The sequence below is a fragment of the Poecilia reticulata genome, linkage group LG11 (assembly GCF_000633615.1).
Source record: "Poecilia reticulata strain Guanapo linkage group LG11, Guppy_female_1.0+MT, whole genome shotgun sequence".
Lineage (NCBI taxonomy): Eukaryota > Metazoa > Chordata > Actinopteri > Cyprinodontiformes > Poeciliidae > Poecilia > Poecilia reticulata.
In genome coordinates this window covers 13,428,451-13,454,124 of record NC_024341.1, presented here as the reverse complement: position 1 = coordinate 13,454,124, position 25,674 = coordinate 13,428,451, and the positions used below count along the sequence as shown (strand labels likewise).

At 40.4% G+C, this 25,674-nt stretch overlaps 1 protein-coding gene across 3 annotated transcripts in view; it reads right to left on the bottom strand.

The window, feature by feature from the left end:
* The window catches only part of tinagl1 (tubulointerstitial nephritis antigen-like 1), a 39,395-nt gene continuing 13,721 nt past the window's right edge, over positions 1–25,674 (bottom strand). For 2 of the 3 annotated variants that reach the window (XM_008421930.1, XM_008421929.2), the window contains 11 exons: positions 18,685–18,995; positions 16,191–16,257; positions 11,528–11,620; positions 11,287–11,401; positions 8,835–8,961; positions 8,568–8,718; positions 8,287–8,473; positions 7,005–7,050; positions 5,556–5,679; positions 1,360–1,405; positions 1–1,189 (listed from right to left, as the gene is read on the bottom strand). In XM_008421930.1, coding sequence (XP_008420152.1) covers positions 1,028–1,189; positions 1,360–1,405; positions 5,556–5,679; positions 7,005–7,050; positions 8,287–8,473; positions 8,568–8,718; positions 8,835–8,961; positions 11,287–11,401; positions 11,528–11,620; positions 16,191–16,257; positions 18,685–18,991 — 1,425 coding nt within the window. In that variant the 5' untranslated portion in view covers positions 18,992–18,995 and the 3' untranslated portion in view covers positions 1–1,027. Of the gene's footprint in view, positions 1,190–1,359; positions 1,406–5,555; positions 5,680–7,004; positions 7,051–8,286; positions 8,474–8,567; positions 8,719–8,834; positions 8,962–11,286; positions 11,402–11,527; positions 11,621–16,190; positions 16,258–18,684; positions 18,996–21,865; positions 22,071–25,674 lie in introns of those variants that run through there. The other variant, XM_008421928.1, reaches the window with a different exon arrangement.

The window sequence follows — 25,674 nt, the reverse complement described above, 5'->3', positions numbered from 1 at the left end:
TATAAAATATAACTTTAATGTACAACTGCAACAAAAAATAACATCTTGAACATAAACTGTAACAGCGTACAGAGAATCAAGTAAATTAAGACAATGACACTTGTTTCAGAGTTGCTTCTGTCTCATTAAGGCATTACAGTCTGCAGTCTTTTCACTGTGAATTGTTGCTTTAATTTGCAAATGAATTGCTGCATTTTAGGCTGACATTAGCGCTAAAGCAACCAGGTGTTTCAGTAATATGGTCATGTCACTTAGAAGCGTTTCGTCTTTCACAAGCATGCAGACATGTTGAACAACTTTAAAATAGGAGATGACCTTAAAACTCCTGTTGTCTTGATTTTTTGTTGCTGTTTTTGTTGTTGTTTTGGAAACTGCGAGAAGCCTGAGAAGTGTCCTCTATAATTCAAAGAAAAGGGTAAAACCTTGCCTTTTGTATGGCTGACAGGTTAATATCATCGGGTCATCTATGAGATATTATCAGGTTGCATCGCTTAGCGGAGGAGTGTCCTTCTCACAAGGACTGATGTCTGATAATCTGCCTCTCAGATTTCCACTTCGCCCAGCTCTGCTTGCAGTGTCCGGTTTGTCTGGATTATAGATTTAGAGCTAGCAGAGACTGAAGGATAAAAGGAGCAGATTGAACTTCTTCCTCTGTCATCGTCTCTGATATGAGCTGGTCCAGCCGATGCCAGGAGGTTTCTGGATGTGTTGTCTTTGGAGCGGAGATACCTGAGGTGTGAGACTGCAAGGCAAAATCAAGAGGCTTCAAATCATTTTTTGTTTGTTTGTTTTTTTCCTGGGGTTTTTTGGTGACATTAATTTTGAACTACAGAGAAAGTTGAGCAGTTTGTTCTAATGAAGAGGTGAATTAACAGTGTTTGCATAGACCCCCCACTACAAAGCAAGGTTTTAGCTTAGTGGCCGTCCCAGACAGTTTGTTTGTTAAAGGGACACAGTGACGTTCTTCGCTGCAGAGCAAAAAAAGCAAAGATCACAGTGGGGGGTTCAGAATCAGAAAAGTCTTCTTTTAAATGTGTCTGCGGCGATGGTGGTGATTCTGCATGTCCTCCATCGTGATTCTGCCCCAGACGCCGATCACAAAAGCTTCGATCTCGCACTCGTTTTCTCCCCGAGCGATGCGGAAGTAGCCGTCCTCGCCCCAGTTCTTCCCCCAGGAGTTGGCAGCAATCTGAGAATGAAATCCATCATTCAGCAACTCCATAAACAATTTGAATCAATGATTATTTCTTTTTTTTTTCTTTTTTTTTTTACTTCACGGGAGGAACGCTTTCAGCTCAGAAACATGAAAAGCAACATCTCTGTGTTTTGGGAAAAAAAAAATAAAAATAAGCAACATACCCAGTATTTTCTTGGTGTCCCATTATAGTCTCTGTCTTCTCCCCACCTGTGCACAAAGCAAAGCATAGCAAACGGTTTTAAGGTATTTCACCAGGATTTTAAGGTAGAGCATTTGTAAACACCAAATGGTTTTATTTATTTATTTTTTATACACATGTAAAAACTGTGGTACACATGTGTACTCAAGATCCTTTTACTCTGATGCCCCTAAATAAAACCCAGGAGAATCAATTGCTTCCAGAAGTAATCTGAGTGGTAAATAAGGAAGACCCCAGGCTGTTTGAGGTTCGGTAGGTGTTGATTCGTTTATTTGTTGAATTTTCTGTGGAACATAACTCAAAATTATTTGCAGAAAATAAGACTATTCCAGATTCTCTTGTACAATATATCTAAAGCTGAAACACCTTAGTGAAAGGCTACTTGGACGCTATTGGCTTTTGTTTGCAAAGCAGCCAATTCAGGTGCACCATTCATTTGTATTTTATTGTTTTTGCTCTGTGACCCCAAGAGCAGAAATAAGTCTGCAGATGTTAGTTTCTGCTGTAGTGCCAAAACAATTTCCACTGTGCCAACATTTGTTCTGGTAAAACCCCAAAACACTTAACTTAAAGAAACTGTAACAGTGCAACAGCAAAGATTAACATCTAAAAATAATCCATTTTGCATCATTACACTATATCAAAGTAGAAATGTAAAAAAGTTGGAGTTGTGCATTCCATGACGACTAACTGTATTTTTCCAAACATATCTGTTGCAAACATTTCTATACAACATGACAGTCAGGGTAAAGTACATGTTAACTGTGTGAACTATTTTTACCTTGTCAACAACATCTTGAAAACCAGCTATTTACAGCTTTGTCGCTCTCTTTTCACACTCAGATGCTATTCCGATCCGAACAACATGGAATTCCCCATTTTGATGGGCATTTCCGCCCTTCAGACATGGAAACGGGGGATAGGTTATGAGGAAATGAACACCACCTCAGTCCACCAACATAGGATAAAACATCTGAAAACATACAGGCACAGCATGTGAACCTTATCTTTACTCCTTGTGCTTGCCAACAGATTTGCTCTCCGGAAACCCTGGCATCAGCCCGTGAATTCCCACTATGGTCTCCAGCGCGGCTGCCAGCCCCTACAGTCTTTGCTTAGCATCATCTCCCAAAGCCAATTCCCATCCTGTTTTTGCACTCCGGGCCTTTCATTTCCCAAAAGACTCCCGGTGTCCAATCCCTTGTTATCTTTTTATAAAGCGAAGGAATGTGGGGAAACAGAGCGGAAGGTCCGACTCTCTGCCAACTAATACGCTTTCCCCAACGCCGGCCGGCCGGCAGTGCCAGCTGTCCATCACCGTCTGGCCTTAGTGTTTTCCTAAGTGTGGTCAAACGTCGGCGTGACTAAAAACAGACACCGCTGTATCAACAACATGCGGCAAGAGGAGTCTGAAACAGAGCAGGGAATCGAGGTCGGTGTTTGAGAACGAGGAATAAACACACCTATACTTACATGTGTGTGTCTGGGGGAGATCCCATGTGCATGCCTTCCAGCGTACTTACTGGTAGAGACAGAGTCAGACAGAATCAGACTAATACTTATCTCTTATCAGAACCGCAATAAGCTCCCTACCTCACCCATGGACAATGATAGGCATACCACTGCGCCCGTGCATACACTCCCCTCATCCCTCCCTTCGTACCCCTTCTCAGGCCGATTGATCCCCCTTTCTCTGTCCGGTGAGGTGCGGATCAGTGTCCCAGACAATGCTCTTTCCAGCACGTTGGACCTCAATGCTCTTTTTGCAAACTTTCCCAGGCCCTGGGCTTAAAGGACACACAGCCACAGGATTTGGCCTGTGTCAACACACCGATGCCTGCAGCAGGTTTGGGCTGCAAAACACCGCAAAACACCACAGCCAGCCCTCAACTACCTCATCTCCATACGAACCTGCCAAAGATACATCCACTCAACAATAGTAGCGCTGAGGAACAACGATGTTAGCGTCAGCATTTACCACCAAAAACGGAATTGGGTAAAGAGTAATAAGTGAAAGTTTGCGTCCAGTTTGACTGGTCCATTTTGTAAACCTATTGTACTTTCATTTTAAATCTGTGAAAAAGCAATTTGTTCATATGTAGATAAACCATAGTATCAATGCTTATTTTGTTGGTCTTTGAGTTTTGATTAATTTTAGGAGGCATGTGACAAAGGTCATCAGGTCAGGACTCAAACCTGTGATGGCCAAGTCGAGGCCTCTGTATACGGGTCGCACCGCCGCATGAAGGATTTTAACCTCAACAGATTATGCGATGGCCTGCAGAACCACGTGGAAAAGTGCAGACTTGACAGTTGTCCAGCAGACAGTGACTCCCTACCCTACCTCTACAAGTTTCTGATGCACAGTTGTGTTAGAAAAAGGTACACAAGTTACAGGTATGACAAGAGCTTTGACAGGATTGTGAAGCAAGGTCCATTCAAAAGTTTTGAGGAGATTGGACTGAATAAGAGCCACCTCACAAAGACGTGTTAAGGACATAAGCAACAACTATAACACTCAGTAACTAGATTTTTTATTTTATTTTTTAAATCAACTGGAATAAGCAATTAAAATATATCACTCTGTGTTTGATTAATCCATATTTTACTTATGAGAAGTATTTTTTAAATTCAGCTCCTAAAATAAACAAACTTTTCACTGATATTCAACTTTATTGTGTATCGTTTTTAGGCGATTTTCTAATCAACGATCCAATAATCACATTTTCTAACATCTGTTTGGATGAGCTGACAAGACTGTGATCCCCAAAACCAACTGCAGAGCAACCTCTTCTAAAAGTAAATCCACCATCACAGCTGTCCGCAGATCAACAGGTGGTGCGTCTTTGAATGCATCGTCTTTTAAATCTAACCTTGCCTACATCAAAGACACAATCTCTTATCCTGGTGAATCTGGCTGTCCCACAAAACCTCACATGGTGGGATCTAAAGATAAATGAATGCAAAGTTTTCAAGAAGAGAATCATTTTGAAGCTCCTGTTACCGAATTAAGGGTCTTCAAAGGGACATGTTAGGTACGTGAAAAAGATGCTGATGATGAAAGCAGCAGATAAGTTTCCCATAATTGACCAAACAGGTAGAAAAAAAAAAAAAGAAAAAAGATGCTTCAATCATCAGGCTTAATTAGCCTGTCTAGAGTTTTTCACAGTTGTCCCTGTGGGATCAGGTCACACAGTGATAAACAACTATTTCCAAACACATTCTTCAACCCCTGCGTTAGACACTCTGACATTCTGAAAGCCAGTTGTTCATTTTTCTTACTTTTACGTCACATTTGGGAGATTTTATCTGTCTAACGACAGACGTATGTCAAAACCTGCCCGATGAACTCCAGGAAAGATTCTTGTCAAATATTTATGAGTAGAAGGCTTGTTGATGATATTTCAAAGGTCGAAACCTCTGGCCTCTTATTGTCCTCCGTATGAGCCGTGCAGCAGCATGAAGCATGAGACAAGCACCTGTCTGACTGCGGAGGGGGGGAGGGGATTGTCTAAGTGATAACGGGTTTATTTTAGTCTGGATTCGAGGAGGTGAAAAAGACGGGAAGTAGGACTGTCTGCACACAGAGAGCCAGCAGAGGAGAGGCGGCTCGAAAGCAGAAAGGACGACGGAGGAATAACGAGAGACACGGGGTGGCGGTGGGCAGTTCCAGGTGTGTCAGTCGGCTACCTGCCTGCATATTTGTGGTCACCGTAGTTACAGGATGGGGGGAAGGGTGAACGCTGTCTGGAGCAAACCGAGGAGTGGAGCCAAAGGTGTGTCTCTAAGAACAGGAGTCTGGGTGGGAAGCTTACTCACGAGAACATTTTTGGCTTTGGGCAAACACACGTGCAAGGGGAGAATTTGAACTCAACCCAAATCAGACAGCTGCTCCATAAAGGAGTAATCCACCTTCTCATAAACACCTTTATGTATGAAAGGAGGGAAAACTGACTCACAATTTAATGAACAATGTAATATTTATCTCCAGACTTTGATCAGTTTTTGTGTCATTTTTCTACTCAGACATCACACTCAGCATTTGAAAAGTCACATCTAAAATTCTGTGTGCTTATGTTCAACTTAAAGAATCTCATAGCCACCAGCAAACCAAAAAAATGACCTGTTGTCAACTGGTGCTGTATCGCAGGAACTCACCCAAGGATCCTGACCGAGTGCGTGCCATGTTTGCGGTACTGCGGCGGTTTGGCAAAGCTGACATCAGCGTGTTTGTAGATCCCACTCTTGTAGACAAAGAAGTCCTCATGGACCTCCATAATAGCTGCAAGAACAAACAAACAGGAATAATTAGAGGGCAGATTAAACCACATACTTCCCTGGATCTGTAATAGTGAGGGGATAAAATCTTATCCAAATATGGATTAATTTAAGAGCAACTGGGGCCCCAAAGTCAAACACATTCATACGCTGGAGAAGGATAATCTGTGTTTGTGTGTGTTCTTGTGTGCGTCTCTTGTAAAACTACTTTTTCTTATTTTATCACCACACCAGCACTTTTTCTGTCACAATTTTAAAGAAAAGTCCAATACAAACTAGGGCATCGTTATAAAGTGGAAGGAAACATTTTTTCTTAATTTTTTCAGTAAAAAAAATCTGAAAAGCATGCTGTGAATTTATATTCACCCCTCTTATTCACTCAGCTTTCAAACTTAAAGCTGAGTTAGGTTATAAAATAATATTGTGGGTTTTCAGCATCTCAGAGCTCTCTTTAATTCACCGCCTGAAAGTAAAAGGATTATGCCAGAACTGCAAAGCTGGAAGACATCCAACTAAACTGAAAGGTTTGGGCAAGGAAAGCATTAATAAGAGAAGAAGTCGAGAAGTCGAAAGGTCCACAGTAGTGCTTGTATGTGCAAAGATGATGGAGACATACAGACTTCCAGTTAAAAGTAATGTTTTACTGTTTCTCCCACCTAGCAAGTTTCCACAGTTTGATTAAATAAAATGTGTAATGTAACAGAATACGTAAAAGTTGAAGAGGTTTGATTTGTGCACAAGGCAGTGAGTTCCTTACTCCTGCAATGACTCATAAACAAAGTTAATAAATATAACACCAAAGCTCACACACACATGCCCTGTTAGCTTTGTGACAAGGAGCAACTTTAATGTCAAAAGGGAAACTTGATATGAGGCCAACAAGTCTTCCTGCCTGTTCTTCTGAACAATAACAATGTGCACAAAGCTAGCAAAGGTTTAGAAAAGACACAGACACACACACACACTTTGCACACACACATACATGTGACTTTTCTATTTTAAAGTACTTGACAGTGGCCCAGATGACCATCAGACAGAGACAGGCTGGTCAAGGAAAATCAGGTCAACCACTTTGGTATAAAAGTCAATTATTTGACTCGGTTGCTGGGGTCAGAGTTGAAACCCTGGACAAAAGTCACAAGGGTCAGAGGGTCAAACATGGCATCACAGGGTAAGATTGTCAAGATAAAGGTTTAGGATGCCACAGCATGGTCTGAATCTTTTATTCTTATTTTTTAACAGAAAGTTAGGAGGAAATGTTAATAAAAAATATTTTTATGACCATAATTAGCGAAAGAACGCACGTTTATGTTAGGCAAAATGTCTTACCTTGCACAGGACCATTATCCATGATCTCCTTCATAATCTCCTTTTCCTAAAAGACGAGATAAAACAAAACAATTTACAGCCGAGGGAGAATGAGACAGGCCGATCAGGGTCTGAGAAACAGAGAGGATGAAATCAAATCCCCCTGGAATAAAAACTCAGATATAACAAATTGAGTTATCGGGGCCGGCTGCTCTTAGTGCCTTCCATATCGACTCCAGAGGCAGTCAGGGGGCAGAAACAAGAGACTATAATGATTTGGAAAATCATTATCTGTCATTCAGCAGACTGATGCTGGCAGATAAAACCCAAACCTGGCTGCAGGTCAGTGGAGAAGAAACATTGCGTCTTTTATAGTCAGAATCAAAAAGGCACGCTACCGTTTTACTGTCTGTAATCATTTCGAGTAACTCCACTGCTTTAACGACATGCTCTTATGTCCACTCAGCGATATTTTGATTTGCTAAACTCCTAGAGGCTGTAAAGGAAATGGCACTCAGAACATAAAAAAAGAAAACACATCAATTTAATTTCCGGTAAATTTTATACATACATTTCTTAAGTGGAGTCTGTAACCTGGCGTTATACTATCAGTGATTTGTTTGTCCAAATATTTCAAATGTAATCATGCTAAATTGTAACAATTAGTATAAAAAAATGCCATAAAGCTCGTGCAGATAAATTAAATAAGGCACTCTGCATGTTTATTGTCCGCATAATAAAGACAATATAGCAATATGTCTGGAGTAATAGTAGTAGTAGTTTGTTCCTATAACTGTGAATATTAAACAAATATTATATCCATATTAGTAAGGGGGTACTTACAACAAGTTAAAGATTCAAACCCCCGTGTGTTTACAGATAATGCAAAGAAAACTTCTCTAAATTTCTGTGAAATTAGGCTACTGTAATAAAAAATGAATTCACTTTGAGTTTATATATATATATATATATACATATATGATCAGGGCTACCAATAAACAATAAACATGGAGAACACTGTAGATCTATTATTCACCATAATGCTGCAAGACACTCACTAGTACATCAAAACTAAACAATAAATCAAGTGGGTTGTGTCTACTGCATGATGAAATTTGTCAAATCCGTGCATATTTTACATGGAAAATTAAATGTGGAGAATCTAATGATTTTCATCTCATTTTACGTGAGGCGCTGTTCGCGTGAGAAGGCATGTTTGCTGGAGTTTCTGCATGCACGCGCGCTTCCTGTGAGTTGTTGTTGATCTGTTTATGAGAGGTTTTTGTAGTTGTGCAATTCTTACATTGGATGAGAGCCTGTAGGGCGGTGTGGACTGGTAGATGTCATTGTGGTAGTTCTGTGTGTTGGGGCAACGCTGTGTGGCTTGCCTCTTGCCCCGCCCCACTGAGCGACTCTGCATCATGCAACGTCCCACCTCTGCTGGGGTTTGTTGCGGAGGTTGGTAGGGGTAACAGTCATCTGTCACAACTCTTCAATAAAAAATTAAAATAAAAAAGAGATCATTTCAGCCTTTTGTACACATAAGAGTGCGTTTGTTTTCTGCGTGACACGCGAGGTTCTCACCCGCGACGCCGGAGGTACCACCAGGCTCCGTCCACCCGGCCTCCTGCGCAGCCTCCTTGGTTGCGTGTGTCACAGGAGATAAGGTTTTGGGGCGACAGCTGAGGAGTCATGTGACCCATGGACTGAATGGAGATTCGGTCGGATGCCACGGCTGGTGAAAGGACGCAAAGACTAAACATTGTGCCTGTTCATGCTTGTGCTTCTTTGCTCACAATAACATTGAGTATATTTGTCTTCTGTTCAGAGGGAGTTCTCCTCAAAACCCACCTGCAGTTGAAAAAGCCCATGAGGCGGCACAGTTGCCCTGATCCAGTGGTTCGTGAATTTTCCCGGGCCACTTCTCCAGTGAGTTGAAGTAGAGCGGCAGACGATCGTTCTGAGGGTCCATGTTCATCTGTAAGAGCAGAATGAAACAGTATTTAACTCACGGGGTTTGTTTGTTTGGTTCTGCTATTTAAAGGTTCAAAGGCAGCACTGACATGAACAGTTATGTAAAATGTTAATATATACCCTGAAAATGAATACATCTGATTAACATTCAGGCTTATGTAACTCCTGGATATGAAGAAGAATGTGCAAAGAAGTCCAGTGAGGTCAGAACAGTTAAATATTTAACAACTGTCCTCTCCACGTAAAAGGAGCAATTAAAATACTTTTGTCTGACAAGTTTGGGTCCCAACAAGATTACATAAGTTTGCTAAGCAACTCCACAGTGGAAGAGGCTTCTGCACAGGCAATTAGGACCATTTACTCCTGGGTCACACAAGAACCTTTGATCCCCGCTGAACCGTACGGTTACATCAGTGTAAATACGAATGCACTTTTCAGGCATGCATTCATTCACAGATAACTCTCGGACAGCAGACTCGAGGCTGGACACTCGCCCAGTCCACCAGCGAGGTGTGATAATGGAGCAGACGCTTCTGTCTAATGAACTTCCCTCTGTCTCATGAGGACTTTGGCTACCTGCGCCACATTCCACTGATTAATGACGCCGTTATTCAGAGCAAAGAGACAGCCGCTTGATATATAACTAAGGAATGTGTTGCTGTTTTGAGATTTACAGTTCTGCAGGGTCAAAGTCCAAAATGCAGCCGTCCTGACAAAAGAAACAAATTGTGCAAGAATATGTTGGCAGGTATGTTTTTGTTTGGGGTTCTCAGCTACAGTAAGTCATGTAATCACAGCATCCCAGACTGTACAATTTCGGGGGAGGGGAGGCGGAGGTGCGAACGAGCTGTGATGCTGGTAGGGACACAGGTAGAGACATGCCGATGGCAGAAGAAGGAGTCTGTTTGGGTGGGGATGGATGGAAAGCGTGAAGTAAACGGGGGGTTGCTCTTTATCCTGCCTCCCTCATCTTAGTTGTTGCTCAATGTTTTGTTTCCGTCTTATGTAATCTGTCTGGGCAGAATGTAAACAAAGATGGAGCCAATGAGAGGAGGGCCTCTATCGCATACCAACAAAACCCCCTCATTAAGTGAAAAATGTTTTGATCGGGGCTCACTGGCGAGGAAGCATGTGGGAGCCTGTAAAGAAGTAAAAGACACAACCGAGTGGCGCATTCCCACCTGCTGCTTGAGCATGCAGCCTCCGGCAATCACGGAACGTGTTGTCCTCTTTAAATGTACCCAACATGTTTTAGATGCTTTTTAGTATCAAGTTCTGTTTTTATTTTTATTTTTTCATCTATTTCAGTCTAGATGGAATGTTAATGTGTTCTGTGAAGGTCTAGAATTATTACATTAAACAAAATTTGTTAGATGGTAGTTGGCAGTATCATACTATGGGATGTGTGCTGATGGGGAAATGAATAGAACAACATGCAGGACAGAAAATAAACCTGTTAGGAGACGCAAACGCACAAACAGCAGCAGAACTTGATATTATAAAGGTTCAACTTCCAAGTCAGACAGTCGGAGCTACAACGGTTTAGATCAAGTTATACCTACGAGTCTGAATGGCCAAGAAGGAGTGCAGAACATGAAAATTAAAGTTCAAGAATACTTTTCTTCCATCCTGACAGAGCCTGAAGTATTGTAATTGCAAAAATCTTAACCTCTAAGTGTGCAAACAATGTTCATATTTCTCATAAAAAATTTTTCCTTTTCTTTTCAGAAAAGAAAATATGTGCTCATTTTTGTCTTGTTCCACTGCATCCATTCATTGTCTATACTGCTCATCTCTGTGGGGCCAAAACGGGGCTGATGCTTTTCTCCAGTGGTCAATAGGCAAGAAGAGGGGTGCACCAATTAATCTAAAATGTTCTTTGGACTGTGGGAAGCCAGAGGACCCGATTGAACCCATGCATGCACTGGGATAACATGCAAGCTCTACGCAGAAAGACCCCAGACCAGAATTTGAACCAGGCAACAGCTTCATACAATCCTGACAAAATATACTGCTCAAAAAAATAAAGGGAACACTTAAACAACACAATATAACTCCAAGTAAATCAAACTTCTGTGAAATCAAACTGTCCACTTAGGAAGCAACACTGATTGACCCGATGAGGGTCCCCGTTGTCAATCAGTGTTGCTTCCTAAGTGGACAGTTTGATTTCACAGAAGTTTGATTTACTTGGAGTTATATTGTGTTGTTTAAGTGTTCCCTTTATTTTTTTGAGCAGTGTATATTGACATCTGTGTTTGTAATATTACAAAATGTGACAAAGTCGAGGCAGCTTAGCCTTTTTCACAGGCATGAGGATTGGATCTACCTGAATCTCGTTCATGTTCATAATAGTGCTGGAAGGTTTCTTTGTGCCCAGTCTGAATCGGATGCCTTCATCCAAAGTCAAGCCATATAACTGGCTGTAGTTTGCAGCTTTCCATCTGAAAACAGAAAGAATAAGAAAAAAAATCATCGCAACAAGTGGATCACTCTCTATCTTTAAAAAGCTTCCACACTAAAACAGCAATTAAATGCATTAACTTCATGATTGCGTGTTTGTTTTATACCCGTAGTTTCCTCGGTTGACGGCATTGATGACGTCAGGCTCAATAAGGCAAGCGTTCTGCTCACACTCCCAGCGTCCCGAGGATCCACATGTGCTGCAAGACACCAAGACAGAAAGCATGGGGGATTGGGGTCATCGAACGCAGACAGCAGCTGCACAAAATCGCTAGTCGCATTTATAAAATCAACAATGAATAAAATCAACTCCAATAAAAACACCTAATCAGAGATGAGTGTGCAGATTCCCAAAGGGATTCCTAAAAGGAGAATAAACTAAAGAGGAAGAAACTTGAAAAACATGGAAAGATTGAGGGAAACGTTCAGATGAAGAAAACCAGTCAGGTTTTACAAGACAGCGAGATAAGACAGCAGGATACGAGTAATGACACACGCAGACTTTTGTTGCTGTGATGCCTTGAAGTAATTTACTTCCTAATGACTCACTCTGGAGGAGTATGTCTGCATGTGTTTGTGTTGTCTGACAATTGAGGGAGCACGGCTCTGAATTACCAACATATTTTGTATTATTTTATTAAAACTAAAACAATTTTTTACACAACCGGAATTCAAAAAATGTCATTTTCTGACCATTTTAATGTCAGGACACAACAAACTGTCCATGAAAATTGTGCGTGACAAAAACTGAATCAGACAGCTGACTCACGCGGATGAGTCAGTGAAAAATACATGGATTTAGTTTGTCTTTTCTTCTTTCACGCATCAGGGTAAATGACTAAAACTTCCAGAAAATCTCTTAATTTTAACAATAAGCTGTTTTACACATGTTTTTATGTTGCTGTTGACCGAAGAGCTTTAAAAGTTCAACACAGCTGAACTTAACGGCAACACAACAATGAACAGCTAAGAACCGTCTCAACGTCTTGCAAAAAGGCCTCTTTGATCCCATTTGATTTCCTAAAATCATTCGGGGGAATTAAATGAGTAAATTTCCTGTTTATTGTTCAAACCAAAAGCCCAATCTGTGAGAAGCAATTATGATCTTTGAATTCTGAATGGATTTTAATGTCTGACGGGAACAGTTTTAATAACATCAGGATGCAGAATCAGTCGGGATGCATGCAAACTCCATAAAGACTTTGTTTATAGAGGTTCCAAATTAGCTCCAATTTCAGCTCACTTCACTACTTATTCATGTTGATGCATTTTCAAGACATAAAAATGTTCTCATTGTAAACACTCAATTGCTATCTAGTGCTCAGAGTTATGCCAGATGATGTGAAATTTAGCTATTCTGCAAACTAACTTGCAAAATTATAAATTATATATTCCAATTACAACCTTTGCTTCATTTAAAAATGTTTTTGCATAAAATAAAAATAACTTTTTTCATACGCTCATATCAAATTTGGTTTATTTTGAATACATACCAGAGATAATTTATTAGTGCTCAGAAATATCATAAATGTAGCATTATAAAAAATATTTTTACTTTCGGAGTTGCTCAAGAAATGAAGTCATCAGGAAACAATGTCGATGACTGTATGGGATGGTTCACCATTTACAAAGAAAGTACCTACCTGGGGCAATTACTGAGCCTGCACAATGATGAACAGGCTCAATTACCCTTTAACTCACACAGAAACCAGCAGAATGAGTAACTCGTCTGATTGCAGCGTTTCCTGCCAAAGTGCCTAAGACACATCCAGTATGTGCAAAGGCAATGCTCAAGTTCACGACTTCTCATTATGTTTAAAATAGGAGATTTGATACCAGCAAAGCACTGGCTAGTTTCTCAGAGGGAACATAAAAACATTTCAACTGGAAGAAAGTGGTGAGGACCTTTTAGCCTTTTTGTTTTCAACAAGAATACAGGCATCACGGATCTCAGAACCAGGAAAGGCAGCACATCTGCACAGTAATGACTGGGGACAGCGGGGATGTGTTTGATGACGGAGTTATGAACATTAAGGGAGATTTTGAAATAAAATGAGAGTGCAGTGACAATAACGGGAAGCCATATTTAACATCCACACTACCTATTAAAAACAGAACACGCACATTCATACTCAGACATGCTGCACAGTGTCTTGAAACCTTGTGCATTTAAGATTTGAAGTTAATGCCATTGGCTGACATCTAGACGGACGCACAAGAAGCCAAATCAAGGTGAGTTTCTTCAGACTGTCCAGGAAGTGTGATGTTTCATAAAGATTATGCACAGACATGGTGCTTCCACAGAGAAAAGATCTCAGAAAGATATCAGACAGGCAAGAAAAGATGCATATTAGGATTTTATTTTCCTTTTCATAAGCTCTTCTGCAACACATTCTTTCCAGTCGGAGTAGATTTAGGCATCGACTGTAATGTGGGGAGGTGTAAATCACCCTGCAGGGCTTTCTTGAAGTGTCAGTTCTATATTAGTTTGACAATCAGGTTTCCCCTGGTTCTATTACAACCAGTAGCTACATGTAGGAGAAACTGAGTCAAGTTTTAAATGGCTTGACTGCTGCTGCTAACGAGACGGCTTAGAGGGAGCCAGCTGAGAGCTGGCTGTCAGCTCTAAGAGGAAACTGTGATCTCCACCCTGCAGGGCTAAGAGAACACACATTGGCAAATTAATAAGCGGAGTAGGAAAAGGGAGTGTCGGTTTCCCCTCTGTGTCATTGTTGTGTGGTGTAGCATTTTAAAGAAGCCATGCGTATGGCCTTGTGGAGCACGTGTGGGAGCTTATGCGTCCTTAAGAATTTCTGCTAAATGGGGAAACAGGTTTAGGCTCAGGAACAGAAAGGCACAGAGATTTCTGTTGACCTGCTTGGACTTAGCTTGGAGTCATAATCCATCTGTCTCTGTTAGTCTTTTTTTATAGCATTGATCATATGGATTCTGACGTTGAAAACACACTCAAGAACACGTGAGCGAAAAAAGCGACAAAAGCTTAAATCTCGGCAGGCTGATCATAAAAACACAATTACAAATTTACTAAACACATTTATGAAGGTAAAGGACCTGTACTTCACAAGGATAGAGAAATTTGTTCCCCATTCCAGCATCAGAAGAAACAAAGTACATTGTTCTTTTCCTGCAGTTCTGGTTCAATGGATCCTGAAGCTTCTGGTTGACACACTAACCGGGCCGAACCTTTTAGTCGTGTGCTGCCTGACAGCTTTTGTGTGAATGGTAGATGGGCATGGTTACTGCAAAGATGTACACTGCACTGAGAGATTTCCCAGTGGGAGGATTTTTCAGAGTTTTGCTCTTGAACTACTTGTAAAGCATGAAATCTCCTGATTAGAGAGAACTTTGTTGTTCTTCTTGCCAGTTAAATAGTACTACAGTTTTCTGTGTTCTTGTGCTGAACATACAGGACTAAAAATTTAAAAATAAAAGTTGTTTTGCAAAAATATTTTTTCTATTCATGTAATTGTTCTTATGAGTTCTTTTTTTTTTACATCCTGTTGTTCTTTAATCATGTGTTCAATAATTATTCCCTATACATAACTTAACTTATGGACTAATTTAAATAAAATAACAGTTCAGTAGTCTGTGGTCTGTAGCAACACAACTCAAACTAAGACAAAACAAGACGCATAAAATCTTATCTTCTGTTAGCAATATTATGTTTACAGACAGCTGTTTCATGTTGCCCTGAGTTACATGGCCAATTTGATTGTAATTGAAGTAGTTTTCCTGTTTAGCTTCTTTGGCGTAGATAAAAATGCTATTAACTTGATAGGACGAAGCTAAACCTGGATCCAGTGAGACAAAGCAGCTCGGTGCTTGTTTTGACTCCTCGTGTAAATTTCAATGTGAATCTACTTGGTAGTGTTGATTTATTTTTCCTGTTCGCTGATCTTGAAGGACGTGTTTACATCTCCCTCCCTCGATTCAGCATTTCTAAAAGCGCGATTTGGAAAGACTTTAAAAGGATTTGCAAAGAAGTATAAAAAAAGCAAAGAAAAAAAAAAGAAGAGAGATTAAATCTGTCAGTGTTTAGAAAATGCTCCTGCTGCATCGGCACATCAAAATCAGCCGACTTACTAAAAATTTATGCCCTATAAAAGTTTCTTATTACTAAAGTATTGCACAAAGTTATATGAAAGGTAAAAGTAGAGAGAACTTAGTTAGTAATTGCAATGTTAATAGCGAAGCTGAACTCTTGAAGTAGTAACACGCTGAAGCTGCTGGAGATCGAACACTGAGAGAATATAGATTGGTCGGACGAGGCCTAAACTGAACCCTTTAGATTTCACTGCAAGCGCCACATTTGGAGACATCAAGGTTCATGTCAAAAGTGAAGGTTGCAGGTGGACACATCACCGATCGGTCTATTTCACAAGAAAGGATGAATGGAAACCCCTTTCAGTTTTTCGTTGGTAAAAAAAAAAAGCTATTTTGAAGTCATTTGTAGTTATAATATACAACAAATCAAGATTTGTGATTGTAACAAAGTGTGGTGAAACTTCAAGGGGTATGAAAGCTTTTGCAGGACACAAATGTGAGATAAAAGCATTTATTAAGAAGTTGATATTTAGTTGTTTCGACCACAACTTAAACTGTTTACCTTTTATATTATTATAATAATCTTGAATGCATGTAGAGAGAACACAGAGAAAAATCCACCAAAGAGGTGAAGGAAAAACATTCAACTTTGAAGCTATGTGTGGAGCTGATATAAAAAAGCATGGAAAAGTAGAGCTTACGTACCATAAATTGCAGTTTTCTTTGTATGTTTGCCCTGAATAAAACTTGTTTCCATTTCTTTCACAGACATCTGAAAAGAAACAGAGACGGGGTTTAATATACACAGGTTTGATGTGGTTAAACAAAACTGATCCTCTAACTAATCTGAAAGAAATACCAGCACAGACTTAAACGTAGCGATGCAAGATGGACACACATATCAGGGTGTATATGCAGTAACACACACATAAAGCTTATGTGAGGTCTAAGTAGCTCTGAGCTCCAGTAATCCAGTGTAGGAATGTGGAGTTAGCTCCTTTCCTCCATTCCCATGGCTTCCAGGGCTCTCGTGGTTTAACTATTTTATACTGTGCTTCTCCACCGGAGCAGAGGGAAGGAAAACACTTCTTGTGACATAAATCCGTCAGCAAGGGAAACCATTTCTGACTAAGGAACCATGAATCAGCTTCAGTTTCTTTTTAAATCACTTTGACCCTCCTCCTCTTGAAGTTTGGACCCGGCTACTGAGGAAACTACACTGACTCAGTGACAGACTCAGTGACTCAGTTTATCTGCCCCCTGATTTACAGTTGTTCAGGGTGTCAGCGCCATGTGGAATTTAAAAAATTACTTGGCACAAAGTTTGCTACAGGTCCCCTGAGCTGATTGTGATTTATGGCCGGGACCTTCGACACCAATCCTCCAAACTCACAGCTGTCTGACTTGGTCTGTCATAACTCACTTGCTGCAGCAAGTTACAGATTAAATCTCTCCCACTTCTCACTTTTGGAAGGAATGTGTTTATTCCTAATAGGATGTTTGGCAAAGTATGATGTGGCTTCACACCTCACAAAGACCTCTACCCTGCTGACTAGAGAACACACACCTGCTTACGCCCCTCCTCCCCTCGTCGTCTGTCTCTCCTGCCCTCCACATAGCCCACATTCTTTCTTCTGATCTCCTCCGGTTCAGTCGTACACCCCTCCTCCTCATTCCTATTTAATAAGAAGCCCACTGTTTCCTGCCCTGATCTCCGTCACTGAAGGCCGTTGCTCTCGACGGCACCTTCTCCACCTCTGCACTGAGAGCGCGGTGCTGAGGCCGCTGCGGTCCAACTGCAGCCACGTGTTCGTTGTTATGGTTGGAGGAGAGGAGAATCAGTTAATGTTTGCTTGCTGAAGTGTTTGTACTGAATTCTGCCAAGGAGGGCAAAATGCTAATCATATTTTCCTGCTAGTTATATTATACCAGCTGTTTGATGTTTGCAATTTACTTTATAAATATTCAACCAACCGGTGTTATTTTGAGATTATTTGTGGTTATATATCATTTCATAATGCTGAAACTGCTGACAGTGAATTGTGAAAAATGCTCTACACTAAGGTTGTGTAACTTAGGAAAAAATACCATGTGAATATTTCTTCATTGAATTTAGTTTATCTCATTACTCTGACCTGGATTTATTTATTTATTTTGTGAAGCAATTGAGAAGTAGTTTTTTTTTTTTTTAGCTCATTAAAAGCCATTTTAACTTCATATTTTCATCTGGTCACACAGAAATACCTCAAATATCATAAAACAATAATCCAGATGGCAGGACTTTTAATTTGTAAAGTTACTCTCCAAAATGGCAGGAAGCTGTGAACTTTCACACCCTTGGATTTGATCAACAGGAACAGCAACATTTATAGGAGAGAAGCAATAATGTTTGCTGCCAGTTTTTTTAGGGAAACATTGGACCGACACATTTAAATGTCCTGACACAAATAACTGTATAGACCTGATGAATGGAATATAAAGCACTTGAATATGAATAATTAAATAGACAAATAAATTAACAAATCAATAAATAGTATACTGATGTATATCTGCTGTACTCTGAATCAACTCCTAATCTGGCATGGAAATATTTCTGTACACTGATAATTAGCTGATATTGGTAGTAATATGAACCATCTGCACACATTTACCTTTGCCCAACAAAGTAAACGTGTTTTACTTGTGAAATACTTTTCAGGCTTAGTGGGACTGCTACTTTAAATTCATTCTGTCTTTATTTTAGAGCAATGGAAGTTAACTAATATGAGTAACAAAAAAAAGAGGAAAAAACATCACTCTCGAAAACAAGATCTGATGTTTGGTAAATTCAGCAAATAGCCCAACCCAATCACATAAAATCTCAATAAAGTACATTCAAGTTTGTTGTCATAAGATGAGAAATGTGAAAATGTTTTACTGGAATGAATTTTTTTTTTTACAGAGGATTTTACGGTGACCAATACCGTTAGAGTTGTGTTCATTTTCAGGGTTTTATTCTCTGATTTGAAACAAAGCTGGCTCATAGTTGTCGCAGCTGCAGCTGAAACTTTGTAGAGGGGTAAAACAATGTGTCGCTGTGATTCATTTGTAGGTGTCAGCAGAGTGCCGTACGCCGCTGTGACTGAGCCTCAACAGCTCTGATCACAGACTCTTAGAAAAGTAAGCAAAGCACACACAAACACATATCACCCTAATGTACCAATGAAAGGTGGTGGGACGCCCAGACAGCGGTTCCAGAAGTCCGGGCAGCAGTCGGAGACGGTTCGGTTGCAGAACAGGTCGCAGTAGCAGATGGTGTCCAGGTAGGGCACGGTGCACAGGTCGTCCCTGCCGGGGCAGCAGCCTCCTCGCCTGTGGCAGTAGGAGCCGTACGGGTCCCTGATGCCGCCGGCATGCAGAGGACTGGCCAGCTCCCTTCTGATTCTTCTGTTTTGGATTCCCTCTCCAGAACCTTCCTGCGCAGCCAGGAGCAGCACCAGCGCAGTCAAAACAATAGGACCCATCATCAATCTGTGACCAACGAAGAAGAAGAAGTGAAACGGTTTGAGAAATTAACTTATAAAGTTGATTTTATTCCACACAAGCATGGTTTTATGTGTCATTAAAACCAATTAGTTTTGATTCTAAATTTCCAAAGTATGGAGGTTAGAGAGTAATGAATCATTCATTTAGGACAGTTGCCAATGCCCCATGCACATTCTGCTCTATGATTCACACCCACACACATCCATTGAGCCATGAGCTTGGCAGAACACACACACACACACACACACCTACACACACACGCACACACCACACACACACGCACACACACACACACACATGCACACACGCACACGCACACACACACACACACACGCACGCACACCCCCCCAAACACACACACTACACAGAAGTCTGGGCAACATCAGGAGCTCATGGTCCAAACACAATCTCATGGGATTCTTACAGACTGACCTTTTTTTCATGACTTTCCTTTAAAACAGCCAAGACAAACTGCAACCAAATTTGAAAATGCTTCAGCAAAGAAATGAAAACAACCACAAAATGATTCCTGGACTTTTGGGACAGTGAGTGCTTTAAAATAGCCTGGCAAGTAGCACGGTTATTAGAAGTAATATGTCAGAGCTTGTTGTTTATTTGTATGTGACTGTGTCTTATTATAAAAATACTTCCTTCTACAGTAACAATGACAAAGTCCAGTTTTTCTACATGTTTACATGTTGCTCTATTTGGGCTTGACTGCAAACTTTGATCCACGCATTCCCTTGTTTTGGATGCGCCTTGGAGAGAGCGCCGGTTTCAGGTTTCTAACAGGGTGGGTCCGTGCAGACGTACCGGAAGAATTGCCCACATAAATAGCATCTTTGATTGTCAAATCAGGAATCCACTCACAATGAACATTACGCACATAACAGCAAGGCTGTACTCTGCTTGAATGCGTTTTTTTTTTTTTTTTAGGTGTCCAATACCCACGCACAAAAACATGAAAGCAAACGGAAAGCACGGGATGGGCAGGAGGTCCGCTCTTTAAGACAAGAGTTTAGTTGAAGCAGATTCAAAGCAGGGCAATAAAACACCCACCCAGGTGTACATAGAGCTGCTCTGGCCTCTTCAGGTCAATGTTTTAATGGTGAGCAAGTAATTCATGGCAACTCTGACAAGGTATTGTAATGTGCAGCAACATATTCCAAAATATTTCTCCTCTGCAAAGTGTTAAAAATTTATTTTGGAAGTTGCTAAGTGTTAACTAATCAAATTGTTTAGTTTTCAATCAAGAAAATAAGCTTGCAAATGTCACGTTGATCAAAGATTAGATTGGTTACAAATCCAAGCATGTTAGAAAGTCAGAAGTCTCATTAGCCGTGTTCTGGGACGACAAAGAGTAACGTAAACGCACAGAAATATTTTTCTGTGCTTTTTTAGTTAATAAGTAGAAATAGCTTAAGTATAGGTATTAGGAAACTGGAGAAAGTTTGAGTCGAGCACTGATAGCCTAGCAAATAAATAACGCGCGCTAACACATTAACGTTGAGAACCCAGTGTTCACCCACTGCCTGTATTCACTCACTAAGAGATAATCAATTATTTATTTTCGGGGGAACATTTTTAGCTGGTGTCAAAAATGTTCTGCTGTGTCGAGCAAAAACAATCAGAAGCTAGTTTATTTGAGTAGATAAAATAAGCAATTTCAGTAAAATCTTCCTAAACGCTAGTAATAATGACATTTCTGTTGACTTAAAAGTTGGTTGGGATTTAAATAATTTGTACCACTGTTAAGCTCACTTAAAAGCTCCCCAATTAAAATGCATGTAAGCAGTCAAAACCATTTTGTTGGTGAAATTCTAACACTTTGTTTAACTAGCTTAGTAGACTAATGCTCCAGCTTAATTTTACTCCCGCTTGCTTAACAAAAGCTGCCATATGGCCTACCAGAGCTCAGGACAGCTGCTGTAGCCGAGCCACTGCAGCCACGGGGCAGATGGACCCTCGACACCGACAGACATTCACATATATACACGAGCGTGCACGTTTTACACTGAGAAGCTCAGATTCACAGCTTGTCACTGCACAGAAGGATTAGAGTTCAGAAGTGACATGACAGACATTTATTTCATCTCAGCAGCAATTGTTCAAATAAAAACCAACTCCAGTGGAAGAAATGGACTCAAAGTCAAGTTTTTTTGTTTTGTTTTTTTTAAAGAAAGTTTTATCTTTAAATTCAATATTTTGAAACACTGGACATTAATTTTGCAGAATAATTCATGGTAAAGCATTACGGGTATCTTAAGCCTCTACTAATATCAGTACAATGCAGTATTGTGGTTGTAGCAGACTTTTTAATATTCTCTCCCTGTTCATGTCACTGTTTCACTTTCTTTGGAGATATCATGGCACCACCCACCAGATAATTCTCTGTATGTCTGTAAGAGGTCTTCCTGAACTATTTCCCTCTCACAGTCCTGTCTGTGAAACACCAACATGGGTAATTGATGGTTTTACAATCCCCCTTTAGGGTTGAATAAAACAGGTGAGTGAATGGATTACATCTCTCTGAGTCGCACAAGAGGACCAGACAAACACAAACTGGCTCATAAAAATTGCTCAATCTCTAACTCGCATCCATCTTTCAATAATAAATCTTCTAGAATGTTGTGCCACTCAGTCAAACACCCAGAAAGTAAATAAATTCAAACAGTAAGACTTTGGCTAATATGCAGTCATAAATTACACCAAAAGAGAACAAAGTTCAGCAGATGTTGCAGAAATATGTTCAAGTAAGCTGAGAACAATGTACGTCTGAAAACTGTAAAGCTGCACCTGCCCGGAACCCGTCATAGGAAACAAATCTGCTGCACAGGAGCAAAATCAGTTGTTACCTGTTGGTGAAACAGAAATCTTGAGTTTATAATCCAGCAGACACCTGCAGAGTTCGGTTGCTGTGTTGCTCAGGAAGTCATTCACAGGTAGCGAGTCTGAAAGGTCAGTCCTCCTTTCTCTAAGGCTCACGCTCTAACAGGATCTGCTCTGTCAGACTGCCTTCTCTATATACATGCAGAAAGCACCGCTAACCACTCCCCCCACCCCCATTCACTCCAGGCCTGTCCCCTGCTTCACTGCCTCCTGCAAACTCTCTCTTTCACTCATACAGATTTTTTTTTCAAGTAGCTTCCTCAGTTTGATTATCTGTGAGCAGCCTTCCTCTCCTTATCACCCAGAAGCCTCCATGGTGAAATATACTCTTGGTTCAGTCTCCTGTTACCCAAGAAGCTGTCCCTTTCACTTACAGCCGTGAATTTGCCCTACATTTACTGTGCAGAGTTAAACTCTTATCTGAGGTGTTCGCAGTAGAGAGGAGCTGCTGACTCCTGCTCCTCCTCCTGGACACAGGTTGCATAAGCCCAACCCACTCGGCCTGGAAATGAGTGGACAGATTGCAGAAGACTTTCCAGCTTCTAGAAACTTACAAACAACCCCCTGGACATTAGGTTTTGGCAAAAATTAAGGCAAAAAGCTATAAATGCTCTAATGAAATATTTTTAAATAGTAGGTTTGATAGAATGAATCTTATAATGTTGCATTTCTTAATCAATTCTGTTATTTGTTTTTTTTATTTCAGTGAGTCACAATCACAACATAACAATTAAAAATTTGCAAGCACAAGCAAGAAATTTGATTTTTATTTCTTTGTTCAGTAACAGTTAAGTTGTTGTCATGCTGACATGTTAATCACAAACCCCCCCCCCCCCCCCAAAAAAAACTGTTTCTCAAAATTCATGAAGCGAGCCAATTTAGTCATCCACTGTTTTCTGGGCATTATTGATTGATTCAGAGGAGTGACATGGTGCTGAAGGAAGACGCAGCTGTGCGTTAAACACCCCCTCCCTGCTCGATCAATAAACTAAAAGCTGAATTGATAATGGAGGCACAGCAGGGTGTCAGACAGGGCGGGGCTGGAGGATGGGAGAGACAGGAGAAACAAAATGAGTGACCACATAAAGAGACCTACAGCTCATAACATATATTCACAAAAATACTCATGCAAAAACAATAAGTCTTTGTTTATAATCAATGTCTTACATTCACGCAGAGTTAGATCAGTTAACATTACTGATGTTGTTTTTACAAGGTAAATGCCAGAATAATGAGAGGATACTTTTTGCTTCAATTTTAGCTTAATTTATACTTTCTTTAAATGTTGAAGCTTAAGCTTGATATACAAGTCGAGAAGATACAGCTCACAATCCGAGTCAAGTCAGCGCGTATTTATAGTTTAAAGCACACCTGGAATATGCAACATGATGGGGAAAAAATGATAAAAATCAGATATCAGGAAGAGAGCCATGGACATCCACAGTCCCGTGAGTACAATCTAAATGTATGCAGGTCCTGCAAGTTTTAATGTCCATACATACTGTTGAGAAAGGAGATGGTCTCTTTGTCACACAAATGTTTTGATTCAAAAAGGACGTACCAATCCCAGAACAAAAGTAAAATAACTGTGAAGTATCTTTCTGAAGCAAGATCATTATCCACAGTAAAATGGATGGTGACACTGGCTGAAGAAGAAGTCATCACCCAGAAAGCAGCATAAAAAGCTTTGCAGTGTGCAAATGAACAATAAGATGGAGACCTCAGCTTTTAGAGACGAGTCTTGTGGTTGGATGAAACCAAACTTGAAGTGTTTGTCTAGAGTGATCATTTGAAAGGGGAACGAGGAAGCTGAAGTACAGGTGTGACATCATCAGGTGTTGTTGCTGAAGCGACTGGCGCATTTCACAAAACAGATGACACCACGCAGAAAGAACGTGACTTAGAAACACTGAAGCAACATCTCAAGACATTAGCCATGAGTCAAACTTTGGTTTTCCAAACAGGACCCTTCAGCGAACCACCAAAGTAACTACAACAAAGTAAACCGCTAACAAGTCCTGACCTCAGTCCCAGTTTACCCAAAAGATGTGGACAGAGCAGAAAAGGTGTGTGCAAATACACTCAAATGGATTTTTGTGTAATTACATATTTTAATATATTAGACATGACAAATACGTTCTTACCTACTTGCAAATATCAATTTCATCAATTTCATTCAAAATAGAAGATAGATGACTACTAATAAAGGGCATTGATTGAGGTACTGTTCCATTTAGTATTTATCTATGCAACACTTTCCAGGGAAAATGTTTTTTTTTAATGTTTTTTTGGCAGTTTGTTTATCCTCATATATAAGTGTGACTTAAAACAAGCTTAAATTTGAAATGCTCTCAGACTATTACTGGATGAAGGAGTTCTGGGTAATCGGTTTTCTTTTCAAACAGGCCTATAATTATATATTTAACAAGTGTTACACGCCTTGTTCCTCCTGAAACTAGGGGCCCCCGAGCTATCTTTACAGTGTTCAAATGTCACCAGACTCTCCATCATTCGTAAACCACAACTCTACGTCATTTGGTGGTAGTAACACATAAAGAACTATGCATAGCTGCTGGCATCATGCAAGTCACTTCTGGAGAAGAATGGTGATGACGCTCCTTTAACCGTAAAAGCAAGAGAATGAAAAGGCGTGTTTGTAAAAGTCTGAAGACCCTCAGGAACACATAAATGACCCCTGAATCATAGAAGGCTGTCACAGCAAATGAGGAAGCCTGTGACTCATGTATAGATCAGTGAAAACAAGAAATGTGAGAAGGATGTTTCACAACATCTGTAGGCGATCTGTCATAAGACACACGTATGGACGTACAGTCAATGTGTAGGCAGGATCCACACTACAGTGACTCAGACCTGACCTCTAAATTACCCAGAGCAGAGTGGTCTGCTATCAGATCAGCAGTGCTTCTGTTGGTGAGGTAATTCATGAAGAATAGACTGAACCATTGAGCCTGAAGGCAACAATTGAGCCAAAAAAAAAATACTGCAGGGACACTCCGAGGGAAAATAAATTTTCCATCCAGGCACACTCACACAAAAAGTGTGCACTCATTGAGGTCAGTGTACTTCTGTGTGTGTGTGGCATATATTTCGTTAATTTGGAGCATTTTGTGGAAATAAATATGAGCAGAATCTGGAACTGACAACTGAGCGGCGTGGGCCGGTCACATACACGCACAGTCATCCTGAGGAACAATCGCTCTCTTTTTCTGAACTGTTGCATCACAATCATCCCATGGAGCTACAAAAACATGGGCTCCAGCTGCACTGCGTCACAGTGGGGGTCTGCATGCAGCCCTCAGAGCAGAGACATGTCCATCTTGACGCCCCTGGTGGATTTCCTGCTCCAGGACATGTGCAGCTGATAGTAAACAACAAGGATGGGTGTGATGGTGAAATGCTGATCCAGAGCAGAGAACATCAGCAATGTGAGTGTTTTCAGTGCTGTTACTAAGAAAAAAACACCCACATGTTAGTTTTTGATGTGAAGTTCAGATATTTGGGAGAAAATCATTGCACTGTTTGTGTTTCTCTGCAGCTGGAGTGTTGACACTGATGGTGTTGCTCTGGGGAGAAATGGAGAGTACATGACTCAAAGAAAGCAATTTAAATAAACTAAATGTGAGTAATATGGAAAATTTGAGAGGCCATATCCATTTCTGTTTCTTATTTGAAATTATAATGCTGCCTCACATTTTATTTAATCTTTTTTTTTTATGGTCCAAGAGAAAAGATACATGTGGGTCATTAAAATTGT